Raw genomic sequence first — 25,332 nt, 5'->3', positions numbered from 1 at the left:
CCAGAACCATCCTTAGTTCTGCTGTTGCTATTTTGCTAACCAAAACAAACAGAAAACAGTGAGAAAGTCATGGGGACTATAATGCATCAAAGGTGACTCTGCTGGCTTTTCTCTCACCTTTTCTACTAGGGTATCTAAATCTGATATGCCAAGTTTGATTTTCCTATTGCAAACTTGACAAATACACAGGACTTTATAACGTAAGAAAAATACCATGACCAGACAAAGGCTTTTATAATGAGTTCAAAGCACTGTACACACATGGAGTAATCATTCCCTATACAGCCCCTTGTACACTAGGCAGAGTAGCACAAAACTCATTATTCTTCCCTTCCCCTTTTTCCTAGTCTAGGAATGTAAGCAGCTTAGAGCAGATCAAGCAACATCACTTTGGGGTCTAGGAATGTAAGCAGCTTAGAGCAGATCAAGCAACATCACTTTGGGGTGTGCAGTGATATTCTTCATGAATTGGATCTCTCTGCTTCAAATAGTAACTAACCGTCATGAACAAAGTAACTGTGACATTGACTCTTCTTCAAATGTGACAAAGTACACAAAGCATAACAAGACACATTCCATGTATAAGATGCCACCTAAATACTGAGTTTAAATGAACCCTTGCAACTAGTCCATGAGAGTATCCAATTCATTTGTTCACTCAACAAATATTTATTAAGCCCACAAGTAATGTGCCAAAATTGGTTTATCCTCAGAAATCTTCCTAGATCAAATGGATTGTTAAATTTCATTCTCAGTATAAAACTAAAGATCGGAGACGGCGGGAGGGGCAAAGTGAAGAGGATGTGCAAATGAACTGAGGACAAGCAAATTTTACATAAATTAGAGCAATCTCCTTTCTAGATTTTTTAAGTGATACCATGTGTTGGTGACCTGAAATACTGGTTATTTTATAAAATGGCTGAAATGCTTGATCAGAGGAGGGATGTAAAGGGCCAAATGTCACTATACATGGAATAGAGGAAATAAAAAATGTAACTCTAAAATCATTTATCCAACTAAAAAGCAAGCAGGATAGTCAAGTAGAGCTTGTTCCTAAAGAGAGTGATATTTACAGAGAGCAAATGGAAACTGGCACACATTTATGAAATTTCTACTAAATACCCAGGCCAGTGCCCAGCCTGCTGAAAGTGGCAAAACTAGGATCACCCATTGTAAAGATGAGAAACAAACCAATTACTATGAGATAGATTTTCTTAAAAAGAATCTTAAAAAGGTATTTGGTTGATGATTTATACTAGATGTTAAAAAACAATTATATTCATTTTTTTCTAAAGAAAAAATGTTCCCACTGGTTAAAAAATTGTAAGCTGGACCGGGCACAGTGGCTCATGCCTGTAATCCCAGCACTCTGGGAGGCCGAGGTGGGTGGATCATGAGGTCAGGAGATAGACACCATCCTGGCTAACACGGTGAAACCCCGTCTCTACTAAAAATACAAAAAAATTAGCTAGGCATGTTGGCGGGTGCCTGTAGTCCCAGCTATTCGGGAGGCTGAGGCAGGAGAATGGTGTGAACCTGGGAGGTGGAGCTTGCATAGAGCTGAGATCATGCCACTGTACTTCAGCCTGGGCAAAGAGTCTCCAGACAGACTCCAGTGAGACTCTGTCTCAAAAAAAAAAAAAAAAAATTGTGAGCTAAAAATTCCATGCTTTACTTTGAAAGGCTAGTTTAAAAAACCCGTAATTACTTACCTGCCCAACTCTCCCCGGATGTTTCAAGGCCAAGCCTCCACTGGAGACAGCAGCAGCAACATTCCCTTCGTGGTCCACAACCACAGCGCCCACCGTGTCCAAAGTGCCTGAGTCATTTTCCTGTAGAGCAAAAGTGGCACAAGTATTCACTAGGCATGGCGTGGGACAATCTGATAGGACTATATAGCACTTTTCTGTACAATCATGACACAACAAAATCTAAACTAATCCCTAAGTGGAACATTGAGCAATCTGCTAAAATTATCAATTAACAAGTTGCCATTTAAATCCTATTTAAGTCAAAATGTATTTTCCACAGAGAAATCCCGAACAAAAGGTGTCCTGTTGCTTTTCTCTAATAATAAGGCTATATTGTCTTTTTAATGGAGGACATATCACAATTTAATATAAATTACAGTATACAGCAGTGTCTCTTCATTCTCAAGAATTAAGTTCATGTTTGAGAATGTGTAGAGGAAAAGATCTGTGGCATAAATGAACCAATAAATACCCTTGTTAGTATTTCTTTAAGTATTATACACAAACATCTAATAGAAATACATTCTACACAATAAATTAAGAAAATGGCATTTACAATCTTAAAGTATACCACACTATCATTTTTCTCTTAGAGTTCCTTGTTTGTGAGAAACTTCATGGCAAGCTCCCTTCTCTCCTATAACAGTAAGATGCTTGCCAATTGTATGGCAGAAAAGTGTATGTTCTTGGAAAGCCTCTTTGTGTTTCGATGTTTTGTTCCAGGTTCCACATGTTTAAGGCACTTAGTGACATTTAGTGACTATGAACAGCTGTCTCCTACCTCCAAAGTTTCTGGTCACCTGTGCAAGAGAGACAAACACTACACTACTGGATAGAAATAATGTTTAAGGGAGGCAAGAAAAAAATTCAGGGAAGAAGAAGTCTCACATATTAAAAAGGGGGCTTAAGGTAGGTTTTTAGGTTAATAGTAGTCATGGTAGTGTTCTTATGCTAGGACATTGGTTTTCAAACCTTGCCCCTCAACCCTAGATCCCACCCTTACCCCCACCACCAGTATGCATGTAAGAGCCAGGCCCAACGCAGGGTTCAACATGAACAGATCCCCATCCTGTGTGGTTTATTGCTCACACTACTGAGCAGGACTTGGTTAGTACTAAGAGATCCACAAGAAGCAAAATGACACACTAAAGCAATCACCAGAAAAGTCAATGAGTTCCTGGGGCCATCTCAGAAGCTGAGCAACATTGAAGAGTTTCTAATACTGGAAGCAGAATTCAAACAAGAGATTTTTCCCTAAAGCAAACTGGAAAACTCAGGAGTAGAGTGTGCCACAACAAAATTTTACATTAAGTCTGTTAGGAAAAGATACTTACATCTAGAATTTATATTTCTTGCTCTACATTCTAATTTCCTTAAATATTCTGATATACTATGACAGTACTTACTTTGATAGGAAATGCTGAACTGGCTGAAAAGAATGCTATATGCCTAATCCCTCTTTTAACCACAGTTGGAGAAAGTCTAGACAATGGATCCACATGATCATATCTCAGAATGCCATAGTTCTGCTCAAGGCATGTGCCCTTCAAGAATACTTCCTAACCTGGCCATACACTCCCTGAGGAAGGGTTTGATCCACTCCATATCACACTGAATTCAATAGACACTCAGGACATACTTATTTTTTAATTAGGATGCAGGATATCTGTATCCCTGGTGTTACAAAACATGCCCAATAGTGAATACCATGCAATGCCATCCCAGTGTCAGGGCCAGTTTTCTACCTCCGTTTCACGAGATTTGACTTCATGCAAATCCAGATGCTGCCGCTATCTTAGGGAAGACTTAACAATAACCAGACTCGCTCGTTCAGGTTGGACAAAGCAAAGTCTATCTTCTCTGCTAGGTAAGATTAAGAACAGCAGTACAGAAATGCATTAAAAACATTTTATTCCAGAAAAGATGGATAATCTTAAAGAGAAATATACTTTTAAGAGGAATATTTGTTTTATAATTCTAATAAATAATTTCTAAATCTTTATATTCTTGCAATCTCGAGTAGAGAAGTGTTAGTTCCCCAGATGCCAAATTTGATGTCTTCTTTAGGAAGGCTTCTCAAATTTTAATGTGCACACAAATCATCAGGAGAATTTGTTTCAATGCAGATTCTGATGGAGCAATCTGGGAACTATCCAAGACCGCACACCTAACAATATTCCACATTATGCTAACGGTCTAACAGCATCCCACCCCAGGGGATCATTATCCACCAAATACCTGCCCCATTCATTCTCAAGCAAACTATTTACAGGCACAAATCTGCTTAAGGAGAAAGGTAAACTACCTAAGGCTAACACTATGCCAGTATAAAAGATTTAAGTTCTATCTTACTCAACTGTCAACTGACAGCTTATCACCACTATTATACTACATGGATTTGGTATGTGTATTTTAAAATACTGATCTTACACCTTTAAAAAGCAAACAAATCTCATACAAATAAACAAACTGTAAAATAACTTTCCTCAACAATAACAGAAAAGTAAAGAAAGGGTATTCTTTTAAGATTATTTTTTGGAAATACTGAGTTTTTATTGAGAGACATATGCCAGTACTTTTTGCCCTTATTCTTTGTTATAAAATTCTGGAAATTTTTACACACTTTTTTCCCTAGCCCAAGTAAGGCATAAAGTGACTGTCTCCATCAGGCCTACCAAATAAGGATAATTGCTTCCGGTAAATAATCAAATTGGGACTTTCATCCTATTTCACTGTCTAACCTTTGAGGGACAGTTATGTCTCTTTTTTACATTTTAGTTATTTTAATGGATAAAGATTATCTATATTTATGGTATACAGCACGATGTTTTGACACAGGCACCGACTGCAGAAATCAAGCTAATTAACGTATACATTACCTCACCGAATCATTTATTTCTGGCGAGAATGCTTACAACCTACTCTCTTAAGGGTATTTTTCATTAGTTCTTTTTTATAAACTGCAACTGCTGATACTACCCATGCATTCTGTAAAACATAATTTTATACAGGGGATAAGTAACGTATACACAATGCTATGCATTATCTGTAAAGCACTTTTCCTAGCATTTCAATCAGGATATTGTGAAGCATGAGAACTGTTATGCCTAACCAAACTCCTATAGAAAGATACAAAAACTGATGTCAGTGTAACTGGATTATACATAGATGGATTTACTCTTAACTTGGTTTTCAAAAATGAAAAATCACACAAATAATAGAGAATCCTATTCCAAATTAAGCTAAATATTCCTAAGAGCCTGTAACACCTAAAAAAAAATCAGAATTACTTCATAAATATTCAAGAACTAGTTCATAGACTTCACATACTGCACAGCAAATTTAAGGATGATGAAGTAATATTTAAGCATTTTTATGAAGTGCAGATAAATTAGGTGAAAGACAAACATTGGTATTTTGGCCATAATAATTTCACAGAGCTTGGTTGTACAGGAATGAAATCTTAGAAAGGTTAAAAAACATACAATGACTGTTACTATACAGAGCTACTATTACACTCTTACACTCTATAAATACTTAAAAATATATGCACTACACGGATACACATATACCTATTGTCCTTGACTAAAACATGCTATTTCTATTACTTTTTTGATAAAGTTGTAACTAAAAAGCAACTGTATAAAACTATAGTTCCCTTCAAAATAAACATGTATAGAAAGTTAGCAGACAGGTTACATGTGTTAAAGAAAACATTGAAATAAAACTTTCTTGAAGTAACCAATAAATAAGCAGTCCCTGTTTTCTCTGCTCCAAATAGAGATGGTTATTATGTAGTTATTATAAGAATTAAATTAACACATGTAAACTACTTTAAAAGGAATAAATCCCTTAATACAAAGTTAAGGCACTTGCCACCAAAAAATTAAGCTTCTAATCTGCACTCTCTGAAATCTGCCAAGAAACCCATCTCAGTATTCTTTTTTTTTTTTTTTTTTTTGAGACAGAATTTTGTTCTTGTTGCCCAGGCTGGAGTGCAATGGCGTGATGTTGGCTCACAGCCTCAGCTTCCCGAGTAGCTGGGATTACAGGCACCCACCACCACACCCAGCTAATTTTTTTGTATTTTTAGTAGAGACGGTGTTTCACTATGTTAGCCAGGCTGGTCTTGAACTCCTGACCTCAGGCGATCCACCTGCCTCGGCGCCTGGTAAGCCACCATGCCCAGCCCCAGCTACCAGGTCTTTTATCTTATTAACTCGGTCTTTCTTCCATCCAGAATTATTCAAACATCAAGTAGCTAAAATATAAGAATAAACCTTAAATGTATAAGTGCGTTCTAAAATAGGTCTATTATGGGATTATCTTAATTTAATGATAAAGACAGAAATGCATTCTTTGAAAACATACCAACCCCTCCTCATATACCTTTGTTAGGTTTGAGAGCAGCATTATAACTGGCATGAGCTTCCACTTGAGAAATGCAGATGACTTACACCCTAACATGACAGTACAACAATGCCATCATAAAGCTTTCACATCTCTGAGTATCCTAAACATAGAGAGAGGCTCCTGCTACAGAACATCTAGACCTAGTTCTATATCTCTCACAAATCAGCCCTCCAACAGCAGGGCCACTGTGGGCTACAGTTTATCAACTATCTGTAAACAAAGTATAATCTAGCTAGGCCAGGCTGGGTGGCTCATGCCTGTAATCCCAGCACTTTGGGACGCCAAGGTGGGTGGATCTCCTGAGATCAGGAGTTCGAGACCAGCCTGGCCAACATGGTGAAACCCTGTCTCTACCACAAATAACAACAACAAAAAAAAAATTAGCTGGGCATGGTGGGGTGCACCTGTAGTCCCAGCTACTCAGAGACTGGGAGAATCACTTGAACCCAGGAGGTGGAGGTTGCAGTGAGCGGAGATCACGCCACTGCACTCCAGCCTGGGTGACACAGTGAGACTCTGTCTCAAAAAATAATAATAATAATTTAGCTAGAATTATTTACTCTCACCTATGTGGACTGCATGAAACCAGAAAAAATCTCAACATAGGAACACTCAGTGATATTATCTTCCCTCTTCAGAAAATCATCTTCTGATGCCCAATACTATTAATGATGTTTCTTATAAACTATAGTCAAGATGTCTATTCTAAAGTAATCTTTTATTTTCTTTGTTTAATGGGTATGAATTAAATGGCTTTAACTACGCAAATTGGTACCAAATATATTTACGGAGCAACAGGAAAAAACTATATACTATATAAAAATTTAAACAGAGTGGTCAACATAGCAGACCCTGTCTCTACAAAAAACAAAAAAATCAGCCAGGCATGGCAGCACAAACCTGTAGTCTGAGCTACTCAGGAGGTTGAGGCTGGAAGATCCCCTGTGCCCAGGAGTGCAAGGCTACAGTGAGCAACCATCACATCACCGCACTCCAGCCAGAGCAACAGAGTAAGACACTGTCTCTAAACAGTAAAAAGTAAACAATAAAATATTTATACTATTTATTTCCTAAATCACTCAATAAAAATTAACAGAAGCATCTTCAGGTTAAAATTAAAATAAAGTGTTCGAACCATGTTTTTAGGGGGATATAACATATCTGGGTTAGAGGAATTAAATTCATACTATAAAAAAGATTACTTAAAAATTCTGAACCCTCAAAGATAGCAAAGGACAATGTTTTCTAACTGGTAGAATTCCTATACAATGTTCTGGGGTTTGCAACATTAAAGGTGGAAAAGGCAATGGTTTTCATCTTGGTTTTTAAGATAATCTTTTAAATAATGTAAAGAAATGTAAGTTTTTCTCTTTAAAATGGAACAGTTTGAAGGGTCTCAGAGTCCATGTTGAATGATTGTGAGTAAGTGATAGTAGACATCACACGAACATACTCATGGCTTAAATTATTACATAGCTAGACAGTAAATATCATCACAAAAGTAGTTTTATGCAGCTTTAAATCATTTCTATTCTCACTCATATGCAGTTTAATTAACATCATTTAACTTATACCCATAGTGAACCACTGGTTAAAGATTGAGAACCTAGGATATGCTGAAGTTGAAATAAAAATTACAGCAAGTTCCTTAAGATGACATTAACTAGGTCATTAAACTGCATTCACCCTATCAAAATACTTACAGAACACATCTCAAGGACTTCAAATATTCGTTTAAATATTTAATGATAAATATGTCCAATTTTGCTTACTTGTCTGAAATGAATATTAATCACAATTTTATAATTCTAAATCAAAATTTATAAGTTCTACATTAAACATAAACCAATCTATGACCTAACAATGAAATACTTAAGTATTTACCAAAAAGAAGTCAAAATGTATACCACAAAAAGACTTGTCAAGGGTGTTCATGGCACCTTTATTTGCAATAGCCAAAACCTGGGAACAATCCAAATGTCTATCAACAGGGGAATGGGGAAACAAACTATGATATTGTCAATATGGGAGGATTGCTAAGCAATAAAAAGGAGCCCATGCTATATGGAACAATACGAATAATCTTATATGCTGAGCAAAAGAAGCTGGACACAAAAGAATACATAGACTCCATTTTAATGAACAAGTAAAACTATGGTGAAAAAGAATCAGAAAATTGTTATCTTCATTGGGGAGGGCATTAACTACGAAGGGGCACAAGAAAACTTTCTGGAGTCGTGGAAATATTCTATATTTTGACAGGAGTATTGATTATATGGTTATATTACACATGTCAAAATTCATCGAATTACACACTCAAGATGCATGCATTTTACTGTATGTAAATTTTGCCTGTAAAAAAGGCCAAAAAAAAAAATCAATAGCAATGTATTATCTTAAAAAACAAAACCAAATATTCAAAACATCAGATCGTGAACAAACTTTTCAACTTTTTTCTATTGGTATAAGGCATATTTAATACACATTTGGTTGTAACTGTAAGAAAAAGGGGGAAAACCTGAAAAATATGAATGAGATATTAGGAGACATGGCTCAAAGTCTAATCTGTGGCTAACTAGAGAGAATACACAGAATAAAAGAGGGAAAATATTTAAAGACGAAATGGCTCCAATTTTCCAGAACTGATAGAAAACAAGAATCCTGATCTCCAGGAAGCCACAGAAAAAGGGAAAAAGCCAGACAGAAAAGAGATGTCACCTACAACAGAACGACAGCCAAATTCCTGGAAGCTCAGTAGGCCAGAAGGCTATAATGGTTGGTATAATATCCTCAAAGAAAAGTAACTATAAACTTAGAAATGGTATTCAACAACACTGCCTTTTAGGAACAAAATTAAAGACATTTATAAATATATAAATAAATCCAATGAGTTCACTGCCAGGAGGACTGCATTTAATTAAGTTTGTAAGGGGCATTCTACTTAACACTACAACCTGTCCTCCTTCTGCATCCTCCCTACCATCCACACACAAGCACACCTACTCTCCTCTCTCTATATTTTTTCCATAACATCTCATCACCTCCTAAAACGATATAATGCTCATATCATTTAAATTGCCTATCTTTCTGACAAGATGATAGGCTTGATGAAGGCAGGAACCTTTGCATATTTTATTCACTAACATATGCCAAGCACCCAGAAAAGCACTTGACACCTCTTAGGCATTCAGTAAACACCTGTTGAATCGATGAATAAATAAATAAATGATATATTTCAAGAAGAAGGGAAATAAATGAAAGAGGACAAGCAGACACGCAACAAGACATGGGTAAGGAAATACAATGGCAAACCTGCATATAAATTAAAACACATAGTGAAACCCCGTCTCAACAAAAAATACAAAACATTAGCCGGGCATGGTGGCGTGTGCCTATAGTCCCAGTTACTCGGGAGCCTGAGGCAGGAGAATTGCTTGAACCTGGGAAACAAAAGTTACAGTGAGCCAAGATCGTGCCATTGCCCTCCAGCCTAGGCGACAGAGCGAGACTCAGTCTCCAAAAAAAAAAAAAAAAAAATTCTTTAAAAATAATAACGTCTTATTGAATGTCAGATTGGATTTTAAAATCTGGCTAGATGTTATTTATGACAGATAAACCTAAAGCATAAGTATATGGAAAAGTCAAAAGTAAAAGGATGGGGAAGAAAAAACTGATATACCAAGCAGGTATCAATCCAAACAATGAAACTATGTTAACATCACACAAAATAAGTGTTAAGACAGAAAGCATTAATAGAGATACAGGGCTTTACATGATAAATGCTGAAAGCTTGGAGTCACCCAGGAAATATAATAATTCTAAATTTGTATGTATTTTTTAAAAGCCTCAAATTTATGTAAAGTAAAAACAGAGAAATCAACAAATCATACTCCACAATGAGATATTTTAACACGTTTCTCTCAATTATGAAGAGGTCAAGCAGGAAAAATCAGTCAGAAATGGATGTGAATAGCATATTGAAAAGCTTGATTTGATAGCACTGACAGATCTCTGTACCCAATATTAGAAAAGAAAGTTTCTTTTTAGGCACAAACTGATGGCACATTAAATCATAAACTGAATCATTAACAAATTTCAAAAAACGATATCAAACAGAATATACTCTCTGACTACAATACAATTAACTTAGGAGACAACAGTAGATAAAATTTGGAAATTAAAAGATTAAAAAACTCTTCTAAATAATTTATGGATCAAATAAATCAACATGGGAACAAAAATACTTAATAATGAATAACAAAAATGTAGCATTTCAAAACTTGTGGGATACAGTAAAAGTAGTACAGAGAGGGAAACTTATGTCCAAAATTTTAACATCAGAAAAGAAGATAAAATTAATAAGCTAACTATCCAACAAAAGAAATTAGAAAGAGAACAAGATAAACACAAAGAGGGGGGGGAAAAAACAAAGAAAAAATGAATAATCAATGAAAGAGATAGTTATAAATTTTAAATAAAGAGACCAAAAAAAGGCAAAGTTGGTTCTGTGAAAAAATACTTGAATGAATTCAATCTGATTGGCAATCACTTTCTCTGTGTATCACCTAAATCTCAGCAAAAGCCCATCCCTCCTGCCTTGTCCTCCAACACTAGCCTCGTCTCTCTCAAGTAATAACAGACACTGGCATCTCTGCCTCACTTGCACTTCATACAGTGCAAATGTCACTTTCCACCCCTACCCTCATCCCCACCCCACCCACACCACACATTCAAGTACTACACATCTTCAAGTGATACAGGCTCAAATAATTCCAGAAAAAGATTTCTTGGCCAGCCGTGGTGGCTCACACCTGTAATCCCTACACTTTGGGAGACCAAGGCAGGCAGATCACTTGAGGTCAGGAGTTCAAGATCAGCCTGGTCAACATGGAGAAACCCCATCTCTACTAAAAATATAAAAAAATTAGTCAGGCACAATGGCATACGCCTATAGTCCCAGCTACTCAGGAGGCTGAAGCAAGAGAATAGCCTCAACCTCAGAGGCGGAGGCTACAGTGAGCCGAGATTGCGCCACTGCACTCCATCCTGGGTGACCCAGCGAGACTTCGTCTCAAAAACAAAGATTTCCTGAATCACTTCCTGACCAAACAGGAGGCCCTTGCACCTTTCAACCTCTAATACACATATTTCTCCCCAATGCAAGAAGACCTACGCAGGATCTTTGTTGGCTTCTCTTGCCCCTCATGCATCTATAAGAAACAAAGTATCATAAAATTAATATTCTTTAATTGAATCTCATCAATAACTCAAACTTTGTTCCCTCTGAAACTGCATCTTGCTCAATTGGACATGTGATCCAAACTCAGCTTAACTAAAGCAGTTTTCTATTACCTCACATTTCTGATTATTTCATATTTAGATCTTCCCTAAATGTAACGTTTTTGCACATCACTCTTAAATGAGTTTGTTCCCAAAAGCACATCCTTAAACAACTGTCGTGAAATATTTGGCTAGTCCCCATAATAACCAAACCGAAATCCACACCCATTTCTCGTAATATGGGAGCAGTCCTTATTTCTGGAAGTTTTGTGTGCCCTTTAGTCTACTGTTCAAAACAAACTTCTAAGACTAAAACCATCAAACATTAAGCCTCTCACTTTATCTATAAAAAAATTATATTTCTTGATATTGGTCCCATATTCCTATATTCAGTGTTTCCTTTTTGTAACAATTCTTTACTGCCCTCCCATCCTATGAGGTCATTTGGTACTGGATCACACTTTTCTCATTTTCTACTAATTCAGTTCTATTTTACTCCAAACTTTCTTGATTTCCTAAAAGTGAGAATAAGCAATGCCCATACTACACTTTAGCTCTAACTTTGTTTCTCCCACTGGAGAGCTGCTCATCCTTCACTGTAATCAGTCACCACTGTCTGGGAAATATATTCAAGAGAGAAGAAGAGAACCAAGATTATTTGGTAGTTTTACTTCATAGAGGCATATGTATCATAGCATTAATACTTCAAAGACAGAAACAACACAACATGCTACTAACATACTGACTAATAGGATATGAATTAATTACTGGGCAGATTTAAAAATACAAAGCTAGACAAGCTAAGACCTTGCTAATTATTAATAAATAGGAAGAAAATCTCCTTTATAAATGCAGGCAACCTTTTCCAATTTAGTTGTCCAATTTGGCTCTTTCCAAAAACACCTGGCTATGGTCTGGACCTCTGGTCTTTCTTTCATTTTAGGGCACATATTTATCTTCTCTAGATAAAATTATACTTTCCCTTTTAAATACGAGAGCTCTGCCAGCCTTTAAACTGAGTCTTAAAGAAGTGGAGAATAACAGATAAAGGACTGGAAGGTAGCATGGACAATCTGGATTCTATTCCTGCCAATGAAACACCATAACAATTGGGATGGACCACTTAACTTGGATTTAAATTCAACCCTTTCCAGACTGAAGAACAATATTTAACATTGACTTAATACAGTAATAAGTTACTTTACTTAACATGAAATTTTTTAAGTAGAGCATATCTATGCATATCACCAAATGGCCACATAATTATGAATATACCCATGAAAATAGAAACTGATATTCAAAATCATAAATACATACCAATTAAAGATAAGCATATTGAAAAGCAAAAAGAAAGAAAAAGTATCTATTATACTCTTTATCCTTTTGTTCCTCAACAGATCTTATTAAAAAGTAAAAATAAAGAATTGAGAGAGTAGGAAAGGAGTTAAGTATATTCTAGGATATAAAATATAACCTAAATTGTGATAGTGCCATATCCTAGAAAACCGAATGTCATTCAAATTAATCTCAGTGATACGTTCAGAGACTCTAAATAACCAAAAGCCTGGTTTAGTTCAAATAGCCACGAGGATGGGCTATTCATACATATTTCAAAATATTCCCCTCATTTGGTCAGAAGTACGATAATACAAATAAAAGTAGCAAATGTCCAGGGGGACTCTAGCTATGGTCATAATTCTTCTATGGCCTATTTTACTTTGCTAAATTCTGCAGAGAGTTTAACTTTATCAACTGACATTCCCCCACCAGGAATTACAAGGTGCCAAAACCAGCGTTTGGTTTGACTAGCAAAGTGTAGTTTGGTGTTACACATTTTTTTTTTTTAATACCTTACAATGGAACACACACAAGGCCAGTCAGCCCCACTCTCTTCTACTTGTCCACCTCTCTAGATCTGTCTCACACATTTAGGCTGCCTACCTGCCTGGCACCCTTGGCATCTGAGTTTGAAACCACTGTCCTGCAGAAAACCTGAGGTACAACCAAACTCATCCATTCGCAGGCCTCTGAACCCAGGACTTTTATCTGTCTTTCTACCCAGACATATAAGTCTGACCCTTTATCCAACATCCAGCTTAAATTCCTCCAATTCCATTAAGGCTGCCATGTGAAACTTAGCAGAGCTTAGAGTGATTTCTCTATCCAGTTAATTCCTGTGGCTCTCACTGATGATTTTGTTCTTCTAACACATACCAAATGGCATGATTTCTTTTTATTGGGTAATTCCTTTGGATAAAATACACAAAGGGCAGGGTCTAGGTGCCATATCCTCTATTCATTCTCTAAGATCTATTTAAAAACCTGTACATAAATAGCATTCAATAAATGTTTGTTGGTGATAATGTTGAGGCCAAAGGTTAAAAAAAAAAAAAAAAAAGAGGACTGGAAAAGCAAAAATAAAGACTGCAAGAAGCCATGACTTCTGGTGGAAAAAACACCAATCAAAGCCCATGCACTTCTCCAAATGACTAGCTGGTAGTTCCTCAAGCTACACAAACTGATGAAGCAGTGAAAAGAGAGCACTGCCTGTTTCTTGGGCTAATAATCCAAAAAGGATATTTCACAAACCTTAACCCTTCTTCACAGAAAAGACAACAATGCTTACAAAATAAAAATGCTGTTAGCACAGCCAACAAAAGGCACAATCACAAGCTCCATAAACTTGTCTGAGCTCACAAGGCAATTCATACATACTTCCATTCTGTAAGACCTCTAGCTCCCTTGGAAAAGCACACATCCAAAATAAACATGTGCTACAAAATGGATAGGAATTCTTGTTGTGATGAGGGTCCATTCTTTTTCCTGGCGGTGGGGGGGAAGACATGGTCTAGAAGCTCACTTGTAAACAGGCAGTTTTTACCTGCGTTAACAGGAAAGGCACTTGGTCAAGTTTCTCTAGATGAGCACGCCCCCTTGTGGGCACTTCCTGACTCACCTCTTTGGAAAGGCCAGTGGAGATTGTGGGCTGTTTCAAGGTTATTTTTTTTCAACACTCATTTCCCTCCCTTACTTACATATTATCTTACATCTCTGTAATGTTGAGTAAGAATAATAATATTATTTGGTAATACTTTAGATAACCTATCCCTTTTGCTTATTTCCCCAAACACAAGCTTATTAAAACAAGCATAGTTTTTAGACTAATGTATGTTTGAAGCCCTTAAATAATAGATTTTAAACCTATTGAAAGACTGCAAAATTTACTATTAAGAGGAAATATCCTTATATGGATTTTCTCTTTCAAAATTAATATTCAAATCATCAGCTGTAGATGCTTAAATTAGTAATGTCAACTGAGTAAAGGCACTATTTCTAGGGACTGTGATAAGGATAAAGTAACAAAATGCTCATGCTTCTATGGACCTACACAAACAAAATAACCACATACACCAACCTCAAAATGGCAAATGTGTACATCAGATAATTCAGTTCAATTAACACTCATTAAGTGCCTATCATCTGCACCAAGCAGAAGAAAGAAATCTGATCTGCATGGTATTAGAGCTGGCCCATAAAGGAAGAGTTTAATTAGAATTTTCGGGGAGCAAAGAAGTAGCTAATATTCCATTATTAATTATTGCTTATCCCATTAAGGGAAGGAATATGAATAAAAACTTAGAAATAAAACTGAAAAGAGAAATATATTTGGTGAGAAAAAAAGATAATTCCAGAAGGAAAATAATGGAAAAGTAGCTTGTAGCTAGGTTTCAAGAGGGTTTATAAAATTCAGCTTAAAAGTTTGGGTTTTAACCCACAGAGTAAAGATTCTATTAAAGTTTCTTCCAGGAGAGAGATAAAAACCAATGCAGGTATTTTTAGGAAATGTATCTTCCAATAGCACACAGAATTAAAATGGAATGGAGCAGGACTAGAGGCAAAGAAGCCAGGCATGAAGATACTGCAACAGTCCAGCCATTGAGGGTGAAAAGACAAAGGCTTACTGGTGGTAAATCTACTAAAAAGAAATAAGAAAAATAACAGTAGTGCATGTATTCACTATATGTTTATTGAGCATTTACTATATGTCAAGCTGAGAAACAATGGTAAATAAGACATAATAACTGTCCTCCTGGAACCTCATTCTACTGGAAGATAAAGACATCAAATAACCACACTAATAATGACAGAGAGATAATTGGAGCAGCACGATAGATTAAAGAGAGAGAAGAAGGAAGGAGACAGGCAACATTCCCTGGATCTGGAATCACAGGTGTGAAGACCTTGACACAGAAAGAATCTTGACAATGTGACCCAGAGTGAGATGGCAAAAGATTGGAAAGACTGACAGCCATGTCTGCTCCCACAGGGTCCTGGGGCTCTGTTGGGAAGCCTATACTTTAGTCTTAAGAGCAGCTGGAAGAGATTTAAGGGTTCAAGCAGGAGCATGACAAAATCAAACTGTACTTTTAGAAGACTCCAAGAATGCTGGGTAGAGAAATGACCGAAAGGGCAAGGCAGTTGTGGGCAGATAGGCAGGAAGCTATTGCAATCATCCAGAAGAGTGAGTGGAGCATGATTCTAAACATGCTGAGTTAGACTGTGACGGGTCAAACAAGTGAAAGTGTGTAATAGGCAGGGGAAAACAGGCAACTGGAACAGGTTGGGACACAAAAAAAGGAAATGGAAAAATACATACAGATTCATCCATTCAAACAAACCTTCATTAAATAGCTGCTAATGTGTTAGCCGCTGTGGTGGGCAGGGGAACATAAAGAGCAAGGAGCCTGACTTGAGAGAATTGGCTGCTTGGTGAAGGCTTGACTGTGAACAATGAAAGTGACCCTGAGGCAAATCCTGGAAGCAAAGAGGAAGAGCTGCAACTCCTAGAAGGGAGTTCTAGACTACCTGGAGGCAAGCTAACTGAGTGACGCTGGACATGAAGTCACTGACTGAATTCAGTCAGATAATCCCACTTCATCTAAAATGTTCCATGTTTGTTTAAGCAATGGATGCTTTTCTAAGCCCACTGTGACACATTAGGAAGAACAAGCAACGATCTCAAATGCTGGCCCAACAGCTTACCCATTCCTGCAGATTATGATTTGGTATGTTTAGAGCAGAGCCTAAGAATCTGTAGTTTTAAAAGTCCCCAAGTGAATCTAATGGTCAGCCAGGTTTAGCATCCACTAGAATAAAGAATTACTTAAAAGAGAATCAAGGGAGTTTGGACATACTCCATGTTGACAATGAATATGTATTAGAGTCTTATCAAGCTACAAAAGACCATGGTAATTACCTAGTTCAATATGCTGACTTTACTGCTGAGGAAACTAAAGTCTAGAGAGGTTCCACGTTTGCCCAAAGTCTCTGGACTGGCTTATGGTGGACCTAGATACAACTCTTGACCCCTTATACACCATCTCTCACCTTACCCTATTCCCTCCACTCCTCAAGTAATTCCAGTCTCAAGTCTTGAATTTCAAATAGTTCCTGGGACCTACGTATTTAAAATATTCCAGGCTGATTAGAGAAGAGACAGCTGAACCAAGCCTTTAAAAAGTTACAGACAGTTTTCCATCAACCTAATTAAGCACTGGTTCTTTTTTGTCTTGTGATCTTAAAATATCTTTGTAATTGGGGTGTGTGTGTGTGTGTGTACATGCATTTGGTTTTCTTAATGCACTGGTTTATTCTGCTGTCTTATTAGCTATACATGCGTCAGCATCACCATGTCTTTGATAGGTCAAATCAGGTCATTGGTGTATGGTGATATCATATGATATCACATGGAGACATATTTAAACTTAGAATCTGATGTTTTTAACACCAGAATCTAAGCCAATTCCCAGATATATGTAGTCCCAGTGAGATTCCATTCACTGAAGGTATTTCCTGTTAGGAAAGCTACAAGGTGGTGATTTGATATTATAAACATTATTCCAATGATAATGTAAGAAATGTTCCTTTTTTCTCTCTCCATTGATTCCGTTAAATACTAGAAATTTTAAGTCTCTACAGAGCTATTAAACACTCTAAATTTAGGAAGGATTTACAAGGCTGACAATATCTAATGTCAACTTACAAATATCCTGACAAACCACAGGTTACTTCCATTACAAAATAAAAACAGTAGTTAAGATTTGTTAACATTGCCTTCTTGCCTCAATTTCATCTTACTTATAACTTTAAGACTTTATATAGATTTAAGGTATAGCTTGGTGTGGATTTAAGGAAGACCTGGGAAGAAACTCAATCTACCAGGTATTGAATTTTTATATGATAAATTAGAAGCTTTTCCTAAATCAGGAATACACAGAGAGAGAGAGCAAGAGAGAGAGAGACACTGCAAATTGTCCAGCCATCAAAGTTCAAAAGTTTTAAACTCAGATATTGATGATTGGCATAAAGTACTACAAGTCATAAACATCTAGAAAATCCTCATCAAGTTATACTGAAAACAAATGCCAATCATCAGGCTTTATAACCTAAATAAATGCATGGGATGGGGGTGATCCAATAATACATTAATTAAGTTACTAACCTATCTACTTATTTACATGTAAAATCTGTAGGCTCATCCAGTAATCAAAACAGTCTTATGTGAGGCAAATGTAATTTTCAGTATATTACCTACAACTAAAAAAAAATGATTTCAAATACAAGACAATCATTTCACAGAATGAGTTTTCAGTTTTATTTTTTAAAAATACATAAAGTATATTTCTTTATGTAAAAGACAAGTCAAAGAAGTTTCCTACTTCGGTTTACTCACATATTCATGTACTAATCAACTTTTTGAGCAATAAGACAAAACTCCAGACCATGCAAAGCCAGTTTCTAAAGAAGACTAATTACTCCTTTCCTTGCACTCTTAATCCTCTAAGAGTCCCTTCCAGTAATATCCAGGGCTGGCTGTTTGAAACTCATATTTATGACATCTAGATTATGCCATGCATTCATTCAGTTTGTTTTTCCAGTGTGAGGGTCTCCTCTTCTAGGAAGTACAGACACGTACACAAGTTTAAATGGAACAATCTGAGGAAAACATGTTGTTTTTTGTGCATTTACTTTCTTTGGTCTTAGCCTACCTCTCACTCAAAAACTAAAATGATTTAGTATGATACAGTTAAGCGTTTACATAATAATTTCAAGATGGTGGGAAAAATGTTACCCACAATATACTTCAAAAGAATAGAATATATTTATATGAAGGGTACAAAGCAAGGCCCAACATTTCCTTTCCGAAACATGTGGCCAATTTGATGTCCCTATGTGGTGGCTAAAGAACACAAAATTAAAAGTTGTAGCATCTCTTTCGAGTGGTTTTGAACACATAACATTGTATGAGAGCACCAAAAGCATTGCAAAATTTTCTGAACTTGTTTATTAAAAATCAAAGAATGAAAGATATTCATTCACACAATGGAAAATGTCTGATTAACTTTCATTTCACCATCCCATGTAAGTACTGCTAAACACCAATGAAATTCATTAAAAACTTAAATCACTTTGTAAAAGTCATGGGAGGAAGCAAATAATTATGTACATTCAACTGTAAAATCTGTTATTAAAGAAAAAGAGATGGAAACTATTTCAACAATATGCTTGTGAAAAATGAAGAGAAAGAAAAAAAAAAGGCTTGAAACATCAAAAATGTTGAGATCAAACAATACCCCCAACCTCTTTTAATCCTCTAAGAGTCCTTTCCAGTCATATCCAGGGCTGGCTGTTTGAAACTGATATTTATGAAATCTAGATCATGCCATGCATTCACTCAGTTTGTTTTCCCAATACGAGAGTCTCCTCTACTAGCAAGAAACTCTCAGTCATGTAGCAACTTAGTCAGTTCTGTAGCAGAAGCCAAGTACAGCAAATGGCCAATGAGTTAATGAATTAAACACTTCATTCCAAAAGCAAGGTTTCCTCTTCCAAATATGATAAAGATTAGTAAACAATACAACTACTCTTTTCTTTTTGTGTCAAAACAAAGCAAACAATAAATTTAAAACAGGTAATCACTTCATCACATACACAACATGAACTTACTGATAAGTACTCCAACAACGAGAGGCCATGGCAATTTTGTAAGGGGAGATCCAGATGTCAATTTGCAGAAATTATGGAAGATACAGGAACATGCTGAACCGCACTGTGTATATACAATGAGCAAAACTCAGATTGAAGGAAACATCACAGGACAAACAGTCCAGGTTACCTGACAGAAAAATAGTCCTTGCTTTGCTTAATATATATAAATTTCAATTACCAGAGTTTATTTAAATCACACCAGTTCCTCGACAACATGGTTCAAATTTCAATTACCATGGTATATTAACTCTGAGTAACTGCATGAAATATAAACTCCCCCTGAAATATAAACTCCCCGCCATCTCCTGGGTTCACAAACCACTGCAAACATCAGTGATGCACATCACCATCAGTGACCAATCATGACATTCTTTGAAAGTCTGTCAGTGATGTGTCACTGTGCATAGATAGCAAGTGGAAATGCTGCCTCTCTGTCTCTAAGTGATGAATCTACAGAAGAAAGTGAAGCAAAAACAAAACAAACAAAGTGATAATGCTGGAAGTGAAATTCAAATGCAAGATAAATGAAGTTATACAATAAATAAGTGACCACGGGAATGTCTGACACTGCTGCCATTACGGCTCTAGATATATAGACAGAGGAACTTAATGAAAGAGGATCTTATCCAGGAGTGGAGTTGTGACAAAAAGGATGAAGATGTCCCAGAGGAAGTGACATTAGTAAAAATTTCACACTAAAGGAAGACTGGCAGCTACGTGGTGACACTGAAAGAGCAAAGGGTAAAATGTTGAAGGCTGATCCAAAATTAGAAAGGAGTATGAAAATTCACCACCACATAGAAAAGATGCTTGTGTGATATCATAAGTTACATGCTGAGGAGGCAAGCACTGTTCAAATTCTAAATTTTTATCCTAAATAAAACACTGTTAATGCTTCTAAATTCTTTAGTGTACTAAATATTGGTTTTACTTTTTTCTGTTTCCATACACATTTATAACCAACAGTAAAAGAGTTTTCTGGGTTTTTCTTTCCGTTTTTCTTCTTTCCTCTTTTTGAGACAGAGTCTCACTCTGCTGCCCGGGCTGGAATGCAGTAGCATGATCATGGCTCACTGTAACTTCAAACTCCTGGGCTCAAGCCATTCTCCCACCTCAGCATCCTGAGTAACGGGGACTACAGGTACATGCCACCATGTCCCGCTAGTTTTTCTTTTGTATTTATATATAGAGAGACAGGGTCTTGCTACGTTATCCAAGCTGGTCTTGAAACTCTAGCCTCAAGTGATCCTCTTGCCTCGGCCTCCCAAAGCACTGGGATGACAGATGTGAGTCACTGTACTCAGCCAAGAGTTTTTAATGTTTTGGCAATAATATTTAAAGGTCTTGGAACAAGCTAAATTTACGCCATTAAGACCGCTCTGCATGATTCAGCTTGCATGGTCATTTTATGGTCCAGCCCTACCATGCAAAGTATGAACTGTCTGTATACTATAAAAATAAGAAAGAGATAAAAGAAAAATCCAGAAGAGGTAGGTGTACCCAGAGAGTGAAGGGGAACAGAACTTAAGGACTACTATTCTTATTTCACAATATAATACTACACTAAATAGTCATCTTTTCCTTCTCCATCGTGTCTTCCCTCTAAATAACAAAAAAAAAAGCAAGGATGGAACAAAGATGCCAATTACCAAGAATGGATAATAACTAAGAATTTATGTTCCTCACTTTAAAATATTTTATCTTAAAATCTATGTATCCTAAAAGTAGAGATAAAATATTCTTTTATTCAATTTATGTATAGACTAGCTATTTAGCTCAATATTACTTTGTAGTAACAAGGGATATGTTAATTGTGGGGAAGGAGATTTAAAAACCTACCTCCATTAATGCTATATACTATAAATTACCTACCAAATACCCACTACCATTGGTAATAAAACTGCTATTTTGTTTGGGAAGACAATGTGTCTATCCTCAAGCCATGAACTATGAGATGGTAATTATGACAACTCACTCAATTTCCTAGGCTCCTTTGAGCCAAGTGACTGAATTCTGCCCCCTTCTCAACTAAGGAGAAGTTTATTGAGGGAGATTCCAGAAAAATTTTGTATCCCAGATAAAAAAGGAACATACATCTGGCACTACTCCCTTTGCCATCCCACCTTACTCTCACCTTGAATGCAGATGTGACATCTAAAATTTCAGAAGCCATATCACATCCATGAGGCAAAAGGTATAAGAAAAAGGCCCAAGAGAATACCAGATATGTTGGCCCTAGCATCGTCAGAAACCTAAACTAATGCCAGCAACTAACCACCTCCAAACGTATTACTATGTGGCTAAGGGCCAGAGAGCAAGGGGACAAATATGCATTTCTTAAACTACAGTCAGGTTTTCCATCATTTGCAGCCAAAAGCATTCCATGGATTAATAATTCTTAAACTAATCAAATGTAAGGATAAATCGTCAAAGACTAAAGAAAACAAGAGTGCTCTAATTTATAGAGGTAGAATGCCAAGCAGAATAAATTCTTCCTGCTTTAATTTGTATTTCTACTTGTACTGTGATAATGTTTGTACAATTACTTTAAAAGAAAAAAAGAAAAAAAAAACAAGAAACATTAATGCAATAAAAAAATTCTAAATTTATCCCACTTTAAATTACAGGCATATCTTGGAAATATTGCAGGTTTGGTTCCAGACCACCACAATAGAGCGAATATTACAATAAAGTCAGTCAAACAAATATTTTGGTTTCTGAGTACATATAAAAGTTATGTTTACACTTTACTGTAGTCTATTCAGTGTATAATAGCATTATGTTTAAAAAAAACAATGTGCATACCTTAACTTTAAAATACTTTATTGCTAAAAAATGTTAATAGTCATCTGAACCTTTAGCAAGCAATTCATAATCTTTCTGCTGGTGGAGGGCCTTGCCTCAATGTTGATGGCTGCTGACTAATCAGGGCAGCAGTTGCTGAAAGATGAGGTGACTGTGGCAATTTCTTGAAACAAACTAATAATGAAGCTCATCACATTGAATGACCCTTCCTTTCACCAAAGACTTCCCTGTAGTACATGATACTACTCGACAGCATTTTACCCAGAAAACTTCTTTCAAAACTGGATTCAGCTCTCAAACTCCACCACTGCTTTATCAATAAGCTTACCGAATATTCCAAATCCCAGCTGGGCACGGTGGCTCATGCCTGTAATCCTAGCACTTTGGGAGACCAAGGTGGGTGGATCACCTGAGGTCAGGAGTTCCAGACCAGCCTGGCCAGCATGGTGAAACCCCATCTCTACTAAAAATACAAAAATTAGGCAGGTGTGGTGGCAGGTGCCTGTAGTCTCACCTGCTCAGGAGGCTGAGGCAGGAAAATCGCCTGAACCTGGGAGGCAGAGGTTGCAGTGAGCGAAGATCGTGGCCACTGCACTCCAGCCTGAGCGACAGAGTGAGACTCCCTCTTAAAAAAAAAAAAAAATTCTAAATCCTTTCTCATTTCAACAATGCATTCAGCATCTTCATCAAGAGTAGATTCCATCTCAATAAATCACTCTTTTTGTGTATTCACAAGAAGCAACTCCTTACCTGTAAAGTTCTATCATGAGATTGTAGCAATTCAAGCCACATCTTCAGGCTCTACTTCTAATTCTAGTTCTCTTGCTATTTCCACCACATCCTCAGCGACTTCCTCCACTGAAGTCCTGAATCCCTCAAAGTCATCCATGAGGCTTGGAATCCATTTCTTCCAAATGCCTATCAATGTTCATATTTTGACTTTCTCCCATGAATCACGAATATACGTAATGGCATCTAGAATAGTGAGTCCTTTCCAAAAGGTTTTCAATTTACCTTGCCTGGAACCATCAGCGGAATCACTATCTATGGCAGCCTTAGCCTTAAAAAATGTCTTTCTTAAGCAATTAAGACTTGAAAATCGAAATTGCCCCTTGATTCACAGGCTGTGTTAGCAGGCATGAAAATAACAGAGATCTTGTGTGACAAGGTGCATTATCAATGAGCAATAATATTTTAAAAGGAATCTTCTGAGCAGTACATCTAAACAGTGGAATTAAAATATTCAGTAAACTATGCTATAAACAGACATGCTGTCATCCAGGCTTTCTTGTTCCACTTACAGAACAGAGGAGGAGTAGATTTAGCATAATTCTTAAGGGCCCAAGGACTATTGGAACGGTAAATGAGCACTGGCTTCAGTTGAAAGTCATCAGCTGCATTTGCCTCTAACAAGAGAGTCAGCCTGTTCTTGGAAGCTTTGAAGCCAGGCACTGACTTCTTTCCTCTGAAAGTCCTAGAAGGTATCTTCTTCCAATAGAAGGCTACTTTGCCTGCATAAATGATCTGTTTGTTGTTTAGTGTAGCCACCTTCATCAATAATCTTGGCTAGATTTTCTGGATAACTTGCTACAGCTTCCCCATTAGCACCTGCTCCTTCACCTTGCACTTTCATGTTAGGGAGATGGCTTCTTAAACCCCATGAGTCAACCTCTGCTAGCTTCAAACTTTTCTTCTGCAGCTTCCTCACATCTGTCAGCCTTAACAGAAGTGAAGAGAGTTAGAGCCTTGCTCTGGATTAGACTTTGGCTTACCGGAATGTTGTGACTGGTGATCCACCCAGACCATTAAAAATTTCTCTATTATCAGCAATACGGCTGTTTTGCTTTCTTTTCACACGTGTTCACTGGAGTAGCGTTTTCAATTTCCTTTGGGAACTTTTCCTTTACATTCACAATTGGCTGATTTTTTGACAGAAGAGGCCTGGCTTTTGGCCTATCTTGGCTTTCAGCGTGCCTTCCTTACTAAGCTTAATCATTTCTATTATAGATTTAAAGTGAGAGATGTGTGACTCTCCCTTCCACATGAACACTTAGAGGTCATTGTAGGGTTACTAACTGACCTAATTTCAAAATGGTTGTCTCTCAGAGAATACAGAAGTTTCAGGAGAGGAGAGAGACAGGAGACTGGTCAGTCGGGAGAGCAGTCAGATAACACATTTATTGATTAAGTTCACCATCTTATATGGGTGCAGCTCCTGGAGCCTCAAAACAATTGCAATAGTAACATCAACAATCACCGACTACAGATCATAACAGATATAATAATGAAAAAGTTTGAAATACTGCAAGAATTACCAAATTGTGACAGAGACATGAAGTGAGCACATGGTGTTGGGAAAATTACACCAATAGACTTGCTCAAAACAGGATTGCCACAAACTTTCAATTCGTAAAAAAAAAAAAAAAAAATCTGCAAAGCACAAGAGAGCAAAGCACAGTAAGATGAGGTATGTCTGTACTGACCTACTATATACTTCTTTTAAGAAGTGTATCTGGAGGGCGAGGCAAGATGGCCGAATAGGAACAGCTCCAGTCCCCAGCTCCCAGCGCAAGCGACACAGAAGACAGGTGATTTCTGCATTATCAACAGAGGTACTGGGTTCATCTCACTAGGGAGTGCCAGACAATCAGTGCTGGTCAGCTGTTGCAGCCCGACCAGCGAGAGCTGAAGCAGGGCGAGGCATTGCCTCACCTGGGAAGCGCAAGGGGGAAGGGAATCCCTTTTCCTAGCCAGGGGAACTGAGACACACAACACCTGGAAAATCGGGTAACTCCCACCCCAATGCTGCACTTTAAGCAAACGGGCACACCAGGAGATTATATCCCACACCTGGCCGGGAGGGTCCCACGCCCACGGAACCTTCCTCATTGCTAGCACAGCACTCTGTAATCTAATGGCAAAGCAGCAGCCAGGCTGGGGGGAGGGGCACCCGCCATTGCTGAGGCTTAAGTAGGTAAACAAAGCCCTGGGAAGATCGAACTGGGTGGAGCTCACAGCAGTTCAAGGAAGCCTG

At 37.2% G+C, this 25,332-nt stretch overlaps 1 protein-coding gene across 1 annotated transcript in view; it reads right to left on the bottom strand.

The window, feature by feature from the left end:
• Nucleotides 1-25,332, bottom strand: part of LOC105550318 (threonine aspartase 1) — a gene marked incomplete at its 3' end in the record, with an annotated part of 135,820 nt that overhangs the window by 4,259 nt on the left and 106,229 nt on the right. Inside the window, exon 9 of the mRNA XM_011995211.1 lies at nucleotides 1,713-1,832. Coding sequence (XP_011850601.1) covers nucleotides 1,713-1,832 — 120 coding nt within the window. The remainder of the gene's footprint in view (nucleotides 1-1,712; nucleotides 1,833-25,332) is intronic.

This window comes from Mandrillus leucophaeus, unplaced genomic scaffold (assembly GCF_000951045.1).
Source record: "Mandrillus leucophaeus isolate KB7577 unplaced genomic scaffold, Mleu.le_1.0 Scaffold476, whole genome shotgun sequence".
Taxonomy (NCBI): Eukaryota; Metazoa; Chordata; class Mammalia; order Primates; family Cercopithecidae; genus Mandrillus; species Mandrillus leucophaeus.
The sequence above is the reverse complement of the archived record's forward strand: the minus strand, read 5'-3'. Positions and strand labels throughout refer to the sequence as shown.